The sequence below is a fragment of the Netta rufina genome (assembly GCF_964035555.1).
Source record: "Netta rufina genome assembly, chromosome: 1".
NCBI classification, from domain to species: domain Eukaryota; kingdom Metazoa; phylum Chordata; class Aves; order Anseriformes; family Anatidae; genus Netta; species Netta rufina.
In genome coordinates, this window is record NC_140123.1 from 57,508,761 (window position 1) to 57,518,477 (window position 9,717).

The 9,717-nt window shown below is 41.2% G+C and overlaps 1 protein-coding gene across 1 annotated transcript; it reads left to right on the forward strand.

The window, feature by feature from the left end:
• The first annotated feature begins 2,701 nt into the window (after window positions 1–2,701).
• Window positions 2,702–9,684, forward strand: TEX30 (testis expressed 30). Its single transcript, XM_084289038.1, has 5 exons — window positions 2,702–2,913; window positions 4,747–4,977; window positions 6,446–6,497; window positions 7,973–8,181; window positions 9,381–9,684. Exons 1-5 carry the CDS (start codon window positions 2,896–2,898, stop codon window positions 9,552–9,554), a joined length of 684 nt encoding a protein of 227 aa, XP_084145164.1. The 5' UTR covers window positions 2,702–2,895; the 3' UTR covers window positions 9,555–9,684.
• Window positions 9,685–9,717: the final 33 nt, after the last annotated feature.

Sequence of the window (9,717 nt, forward strand, 5' to 3'; positions counted from 1 at the left end):
ATCATCTCTGTTGTTCCTATTGCATATAAATCTGAGTCTCTGGCATGAAAAGCTGTATTTACAGTCCAAGGAAAAGAGCAGGGATTGATGCACTAGCAAAAATTAGACTGTGGATAATGTCATTCTTTGATAAAGAGCCACTTGAAATTCAGATGGCTTTGGCATATCAAATCTGTCAGAGGTGCCTACAGCAGTGTACAGGTTTTTATAACACACAACATACATTCTCTGCGAAGCATGTCAAATCACATATCTTTCATAATTGTCATATTTGGTGATAAATTTAGATTATTATGTATCATATATTATTTTGAGAATAAACTTCTATTTCCAGGACTGATGTAAAGTTAAAGTTATGAAATGATGCAAACCAGGTTTTCTTAGATGTTTAATTAAAAACTTTATTTCAAATGTTCAGAAAATGTTTATAATCAACATTTTCAAATGTGGGAGCTTACAGTTAGACTCTTAATTCATATTTAAGCATGCAAAGAAAAATAGTCTGATTTTAAAGACCCATGGCAGTGAATACTTTTGGTTTTCAGAGGGGCTTCTCAGCACACTTCAAAATTAACCACAGTGTACTTACATGGCCTCCTAAAACCACTGAAACCTGATTTTTAGTAGCTAGATATGACGGAGTTGCATTATGTCACAAAACTAAAAAAAAAAAAAAATCTTAAATTCCTTATATTTGAATGTAATTCTAATTAACATATTTCATTACATATCCAGAAGTTCATAATAACAGAGTGTATCCATCATGAAAATATATCCATGAATTTCAATCTAATATATATACTTCTAATTAAAGTTCCTAGCCTTCGAAATATTAGCAGTATGTGTGTCACAGTAAAGGAACCTTATCTTCCAGAAGAAAAGCAATTCCAGGAAAAGTCTGGCAAAACCCAGTTAGGTTGACTGTATTTCCATGGACCAGAGGCTACAGCAGCATCTCTCCTTCCTCAGTACATTCACACGCTCATTTTGATTTCTTGAGACTCTACCGGTTGCTAGCTAGCCTGCCTCTGTGTTTATGCAGAGAAAAAAAAAAGCAAAAATCAGATCAAGAAAGAAGTAAAACAAAATGCCAAAAAATATAAACTATACTAGAGAACACAAGCACCCACTAACTGCAGCAAGGAAAGCAATGAAGAAGAAAAACAAACAAACAAACAAACATACAAAAAATAGAAAATGGAAGCACCTTTCCTCAGCTCTTTTTCTTGCATTCCTTTGATGTGGATTGAGAGTTGAACCATCACTGCTTCAGAATAGAGCTTCCCAAACCCATTTTTTTTGTTAAGTATCTCATTTATGAACTTTCCCCTGGTGCTAAGTGTCAGTGGGAACAGCATGATCCCCAACCAAGGTGAGTAACTTCAGTGCTACTTGAAGGCATGGTGTTTCCCCTAGTCTGCTGGAGGCCCTGACTGCAATGCGAGCTGTGGCCCAAGCAGCAGCTGCCTTAGCACCGCCTGTGCTTTGCCTCCCAGTGTCCTCAGTGGCAGAAGACCCTTGCAGGCTGCGCCAGAGGCTTTCCTTCAGTTTTATGCTTCCACATCTTGCTCTTGCTTTGCATTTTAAGCACTTCTCAAGTAGAAGTTTAGGCAATGAAGGCTCCCTGCCTTTTCCAGCTTGATGGCAGCTGAACCTCTCATAGGGCCTGAAGGTTTCGATTGGTGTTGGGTGAAATCCAGCTAGCAGTGTGACAGTGACACAATGAGCATGCCGGGCAGAGCACATTTTGTCTTCCAGAACGTGAATGTGGAAAAAGCCTTGTTCTCTTTGGAATGGCACCTTGAATCAGTGAGCAATATGTTGGGTGTCCTAACTTACCTGCATTTTATACACCAATAATGGCAGAAAACAGATCGATAGTCTCTGACTTGACAGAAAATATGAGAAAACATTTTGGAGCATTTCTGGGAGCTGGGGGTCAGCCTCTTCTCACAGGTAACTAGTGACAGGACTAGAGGGAACGGCCTCAAGTTGTGCCAGGGGAGGTTCAGGTTGGCAATGAGGAGACATTTCTGCTCAGAAAGAGCAGTCAGGCACTGGGACGGGCCGTTACAGCTCCCCACACCTGAAAGGAAGGTGTGGGGAGCTGGGGGCCAGCCTCTCCTCACAGATAATAGGACTCAAGGGAATGGCCTCAAGTTGTGCTGGGGAGGTTTAGGTTAGAAATTAGAAGAAACTCCTTCTCAGAAAGAGCAGTCAGGCATTGAAACATGTTTCTCAGGGAGGTGGTGGAGTCACCGTCCCTGAGGTGTTCAAGGCAAGGCTGGACATGGTGCTTAGGGACATGGTCTAGTGGGTGACACTGGTGGTAGGGGGGTGGTTGGACCAGGTGATCCTGGAGGGCTTTCCCAACCCTAATGATTCTATGGCTTATGAAACATCCAACATATAAATACTGCAAACATTGTGTTAGAATATCCGTGCTTATCGCCCATTACCCAAAAGCTGTGTTTATGGTACGTGATTAGTTTGTTTTGGTTTGGTTTGGTTTGGTTTTAGTCACAGAACAAAGCACAGCCCTGGGGCAGGCTCCGAGCCGGTACCAGAGCTGCAGGGCGGGGCCTTGCCCAGGTGCGGGCCAATCGAGCAGCGCAGAGCCGCGCATCTGGCCGGCGATGGGTCCGAGCGGCTGTCACTCACCCAGATTCCGGGAGTGGGGGGCGGGATCACTCAGGGGAGAGCCTCGCGTGCGCGTGCGCAGCCGCCGCCTGACACCGTTGGGCAGAGGTGTGCGGCCGTTGGGCTGAGGTAACGGCCTGGGGCCGGCGGCTGAGGGGCCGGAGCTCCCCCTTCTCTCCCCTCCTCCGGCTCGGGCGCCTCTCCGTGTGTAGTGAGCCTCTGCCTGCAGCCCGGGGCCGCCGCCCCTCAGGGGCTATGAGCGGGCACGCAGAGGTATGGCCGGCCTCCTTCCTCCTCATCTTCCTCCGCTCCGGCGCCGGGCAGCCCTCGGCCGGCGGCGGTGGGTCCGGTTTGCGGCCCTTTGAAAGGAGGGGAGAAAGCTGGGGTTGGCGTTGGCAGCGGTTGAGCTGTCCGTAGTGCAAGAGCTGTGAGGGCGTGCAGCGGCTTGGGGATTTGTCGTCGTTTTTTTCAAGTTGCCTTCCCTTAACTGCTCGGTGTTGGCTTGAGAAGAAACTCAGAGCAATTTCTGGCAAGATTTGGTTCACGGTTTTAAGTTTAGCAGGTGCTTGCAGGAGAGAAAGTATTTCAGACATCACTGCATTTGCTACATGGCATCTTTGCATTCATACAGGCATTGGAAAATGCTTTTACACTTGTATGGAAGTCCAAAATTTTATTTATTCATTTTTACTAGTTGCTGACTTTGAAACCAAAAAAAATGAGGTGCTGTCCTCTGTAGTAGGCCAGCAAAGCACTTGTAAGGTCTGGTCTCAGCTCCTTAGGCACAGCCTTACTGTGTATTGTTGGAAAAGTCACCTCGTCTGCACATGCCTGAGTTCCCCATGGGGGTGGTGGCATCTCCATACTTCAAGGAGGCAATGTAATTTCATTAGGAAGGCTGCAGAGTGCTCCATATGATTTAACAGCTGTGGCTGAAGGCATAGCGACAACCTATTTTATTTTATATTATTTTACACTTAGAAATTTACAGTCCATGGCAACTACATTTCCATCCTTAAGAGCCTCATAAGCTCTGAGATGTGTGCTGCTACCTCCGCCTTTGTAGGTGAAATTTGAAGTATGGGTGGTGACCAGCCAAATTCTGCCTGACTTGGCATCTTCCTTGAGATGTGGTGGTGTGGAACAGACCTTCCATCCCAGCACTGGGTTGTTTTCCTTTGCTTTCAAGAGCTTTGGCATATATGGTGGCGCACACACACTCCAGTCCCCTTTTATTCAGCTCAACATCAGCTGGCCTCGTGTCTCCTTCAGCTTGTCCCAAGTATCTGTCATGACTGGGGGGTCTTCTGCCAATGTTATGCTGATTTTGTCTTGCAACTGTGCTGTCTGATCTTTTTCTGGGGAAAATTCATTCTGTGACAATAGGAATGCCACCACTCTGGTGAGTGGTTACTGCCATGTAATTTGGAAATACTTGCTGAGATGTGTCTTTGGGTTTTGTACTTCTGTGGATTTGGCTGCTAGTCAGTGTAGTGTAAGTGCCTAGGTTCACCTTTGAATGTCAATTCTAAAAACATATTAAATACTGTGATATTCATCGCCAGTTATTATGAATACTTAATGAAAAAGTCACTCCTGTGTTATTTTCCTATAGTTACCTGTAATATGTAAAACTAGTGTATTCAAAACTATTTTTCATAATACTCTTTCAGTCTTTTCCCTGTGTAATCATGTTTGTACATGGATGCTACATCTACAGGAAACAGTTGCTGCCTGGGTGGAGTTCTCTTAGCCCTATATATGCTGTTAATCTCATTTATTTTTAGGTCTTGTAGAAATGTTAGTGTTTCTTATTGTGGAAGATTTAATATTCAAATCAATTACGGCAGTTAGCTCTCAAATAGGCATATAGAGAATGTAAGAAGCAGCTCACTTTGTGCCTTGAAGCATCATTTGAAGCTAGGGATGCTTCATTTTCTAATGGAGAAAAGAAGGAGCGATAAGGTAACTTGCTCATTATCGCATGGAAGATCTTAAACAAGGGGAATAGAATGGGACTTGTAATTTTTTTTCCTCATCATAATGTGCAGCTTGGAAAATTTTATCTTCTCCTTACTGTTTTTTTTTTTTCTGTTTCATTTCTAGGTTCAAGTTAAAATACCTTTTGGGAACAAATACCTTGATGCCATCTTTTCTGTTCCAAAGAAGAAGTTAAGATACGGAGTGATTCTTACCCATGGAGCTGGGGGAGATATGAATTTCCCTCACTTAGTTTCTTTGGCAACCTATCTTGCATCCTATGGAATTCTGTGCCTGCGATTTACTTGTAAAGGCCTTAACATTGCTTATAGGACTAAAGCTTACAAAGCAGTTGTGGTAAGAAGTGACCAGATTTTGCCAAAGCTTATATCCATGGATGTGCAGGATTTAACATATATATTTATCTTCTGTCTGCTTCTGGATTTCCTATATTACCAGCAGAGATTAGTCAAGCTGCAATGAGAAAATTGGAAGTGATGGTTAGCTAAATGGAGTGGTGTCCATACGCAAAAAGAGCACAAACAATTCTTCTATAGGCAATAGCTAGAACAGTTGCTGTAAATGGGTCGCTTTGAATTCAGGGAGAGAAAGAAAAGCTTGAGAAAAGGATTTGAAGAGAGCATGGATGTTCTGCCAGGAAATTTATAGCTGGGAAAATGTAAAGAATTCAGTTGGGGTGGAAATGAGAGGTTGGTGTTCTGGGAAGGCTTGGTGAGGAAAAGGGGAATAAGGGATATGGCTTCAGGAGGGGTTTTCAGAGGAAGGAGGCTTAGGTGGGAATTGTGCTGAATGTCAAGGTTTGGGGCCAAGAGAACAAGACCTTAGGTAGAGTGCAGGAGACTGGGATGCAGGAAGATCTAAGGCAAAAGAGATAGGGTGTAGTATATACTAGTATATACTATAGGAGAGCCCTAGAATATAAATAGGCTTTGATTTCAAAATCACTTTGTTATATGCTTTTGTTTATCTATTTCTGCTGATACAGTATTTAAAATGTTCTTCTATACCTAGATTTTGTTAAAATGAACAATGTTTTGCTATAATAATGCCATCTTAGACTCTTTTTGTTCTGGAGTGTGCAGGAAGGAATCAAAATGGAAAAGGTAGCATGAGCACTTTGCATCAGGCTGAGGTCTTAAAGAATTCATATGCACGATACTGTGGTTTTATTATATGTATGTTACTTTTAAGTCAGTCTTTGGTAGCTTTAATGTGGGTCTATTCTCCAATCTTTTTTGAAGAAACGCAGTGTTGTCAGTGAGCTTACATTAATGTGCTGTGGTGTAAAGGTGATTTAAAGGCCCCTATTAAGATAGCATCTAATTAGTTACCTCCTAAGAACTGAAAAAGTTGTTGCTGAATTTTATCTGTTCTGTCAGACATAACTGGCTGTGTCTTAAAGTTTTTCTTTTTGTTGGAATGCATGACCTCAAATCTCAGTGAAGGATATTTGTACTAATTTATTCAGTATTTTGATAGGCTGAGTGTGTGCATGGTCTGTTACTGTAACTAAGTTGATACACATAATTAGTTAATATTTTAGTAAATTGATGGTGTGTCTGAAATTTTAGATGTGATGAGAACTAATGTGAAATTGTTTCTTTATTACATTTTTGTTGCAAAATATGATGAGCTGATTTGTGTGGGGGGAAAAAAAGCAACTCTTATGTATGTGGTCTTTGTTAAACCTGCAGTGCTGAAAGAGCTTCCCATGTTGTGGTTAGCAGCTCCAAAAAAAAATCCTAAGCCTCTCAGCTGTCACAATTCTGGCTTGTAATGTTTCTCTCTTCTTTTATTTCTTTAGGAATACTTAAAGCTTTCTGATGATTATAAACTTTCAGGTGTCTTCCTTGCAGGTACAGTTTTTATTATTTATAGTTTTCCCTCTCATTCTGGCTGTAATGATAGCAATCTCTAATTACTCTGTTTTTTACAGTCTGTCCTGCTTTGGTAAGAAGTGAAAGACTAAATGTGGATGACAGGTTTCAGTTGGTGGTATGCACTAAAAGCTCGCTGTCCTGTGTGGGAACAAGCTGAAAAAATCCCACTGGTCATTACTGCTTCATGACAGCAATTCAGCTGTAGGCTAGGAGGGTCTTCTTTCCAGAGTGTTGAATGCTCTCTAATCTTTATAAATTGACTAGAAGCCCACAGATTGCAGTGAGAACGTAGGTGCCGAGCTCATTTGCAGATCTGCATTTGTGTGTCTTAACCTGGAGCTGAATCCAACAAGCTGTGTAGCTAGGGGATGAGCCAGGTAGGCGTATAGCTCAGCTCTGCTTCTTGCATTTCAAGTCAGAATATCTAGCCTGATGTGTTCACAGAATTATTTTGGAAGCATCTGGATCTATTCGTTGTCCTCTTGGTGCTGTAGATCTTTTAGAAGGATGAAAGAAAGAGCAACAGACCATGATTTAGCTCTGACTTGGGGAGAAAACCTGCCTGGCTTGTGACAGGGCACAAGTTCTCTGATAGTCCTTGTGTACCTTTTAACTAAAAGTCTTGAATTCTGGTTTCTGGTAAACAGCCATTTTGCCAAAGCAGGATTTGGTACATAAACCTAGTGGCAGATAGAAAATCAGTTACGTTCTGTGAGAAGGGAAATAGATGGGGGTAACTAGGAACAACTTGATACTGGAAACTTAAAAATGTTGTCCGACTAAGTGAAACCAGATCTGCCCTGAGGCAAGTTAATCCCACTGGAATCAACTACTTCTAACACTCAATTATAGAGCATTGTCAGCTCATATGCTGCTTCTTTGAGGAGGCGTTTTGATATCCCCTCGCTGTTACTAACCGACCTCATGCTGCATGTTCACTCTTGATTTTTTTTTCTCTTTCTATTTTTAAGCTGAAAATTTATGTGTACATAAACACTTGCTGGATTTGTCTGGGGAGTAAGGAGCTTAAAATGTTGGTTTTTACTATGAGCAGATTAAGGCTGCATGAAAGAAGAAACACAAGTTAATTGCATTATTTCAGACTTTAAGGATCTGTTTGGAATTGCAGGGATCTGTAGTGCAGGACCTGTCCTCTCTCTCCCTCACTCAACCCCTCCAATAGGATGAGCTCTTGGTCCTTCCAGTATTGCAAAGGATCCTTTTCAGTTTCTCTTTTTTCTTTTTCTTTTTTTTTAACTGGGTATGTGGAAACATACTATAACCATACAATTACCTTAGCAGAAAAACGAATAAAAGTATACCTAGCATTTTGTACTACATATACACTTAAAAACAAGCCATATGAATGTATTTAGGAGTTGAGCACGCTAAGAATGCAGGTGAGGTGATTGTGGATATACTTTTTTCCTTTATTTTAACATGGGAGAAAGGCCGTTCCATGGGCTCACGAGCTGCTGCCTCTGTGATACGTCAGCTCAGCCAAGATGATGACAATGATGACTTCATTCAAGGTCTAGTGTGTTTATCTTACCCGCTGCATCGACCAAAACTGCAGTCCAAGCTCCGGGATGAAGATTTATTATTTATCAGGTGTCCGGTGCTGTTTGTCTCAGGATCAGCAGATGAGATGTGTGAAAAAGTGAGTATCTTCGTAAATCCTTCTGTCAAAGGGCAGCATGGAGGAACAGGAATGAGTCTGAGTGGTGTTTGTACTGGTATCCACAGCAGTGACTTTGATTAACAGCCTTCTCTAAATAGGAATGTAAATATAAATACAAATATAAATCTTCTGAAGGAAGATTTGGGTAGGAAATTTCATCAGATTTAGGGAATCCTGGGTTGATTTCTTATGCTTTTTCACATGCCTGGATACTGTTTGGTCAACTGCTCTGGGAAACTTATCTTTTGGCAAATAAATAATCCAGCTTTTGATTTTATTTTTTTTTTTGGTCCTTTGATAGCAAAGATTTTATGAATTAAGTGACATGTAGAAGGAGCAAGTTATTTGGTCTTGTGTTTTCACCAGCTCAAGTTAGAAAACCTAAGCACTGCTATGCTACTAGTCCACATTTGTCAAATTTTCATAACATTCTTCTAGCAAAGCAGTTCTACCAGAAGTTAAGCTTTTTTGATAGCAGCATTTTTGTTGACATGAAGAACAGGTGTGCAGTGATCAGAATACAATGTTTTTCTACTGTTTTCTTGCAAAGCAGTTATCTGTTGTTCTTGAACTGTTTGGCTTCAGTTTGGGATGGTATGTATGCAGTTACCATTTTCCATGCTTGGACAGTTTCTAAGGAGTCAGAACACTTTCACAAGGAGTTGTCACTGAAATTAGTGTGGTTAGCAACCGGCAAATACCTGGAGTGCCTTCCTAAAGAAGGAAAGGGAAGATCCTTAAGCCCTTCTGAGCTGGTTCCACTTTGGAGACAGCTGAACAGAGCACTAGTCTCCAGAGGGTTGTGCTGATACTCTGGCACTGTAGACACATCTGAGTATAGTTCTGCCATTTCAGTGCTGTACCCCCTCTTGCAGTAGGAGCGCGTTCTATCTGAGTGTGGGCAAGGCGCCTTCACAAGGTTATGAAGTTCTACATTTCTACTTTTAGGTGTATGAGTGAGTGACTGTTACTGAGGGCTAGTGTTTAAGTAAATTATATTACTGAATACAGTATTATTGCATCTTTTCAGTTACTGTCTCTTTAATGTAAATGCCAATCCATTTTTGTTTTGAAACGTTTCCTATTATGTGTTACATAGGCAAAGTGAGAGACATCTGTGTGTTAGACAATTTGTAGCAGCTAATTATCTAACTTTCCCATTTTTATTTTCTCTGTAGCAATTGTTAGAAGGTGTGGCAAGCAAAATGAAAGCCCCTAAAAAAATCCATTGGATTGATAAAGCAAACCATGGGATGGCAGTTAAAGGACGAGCAGAAGATGATGTCATGGAAGAAATAAACGCACAAGTTTTTTCTTGGCTTAGAGAGAATATTGAACTGGAGCACAAATGACTTGCAGTGAGTGGTTAAGTAGTATCTTCAATCAGCTTTTTCTGAAGTGCAACAAATCAGTTTGTGGCATACATTTTTGAAAACAAGTATTTTATAAGTCTAAGGGTAAATGTAAATAAAACTTTTTTTTTTTTTAATGAAAGGAAAAAAATATGCAAAACAA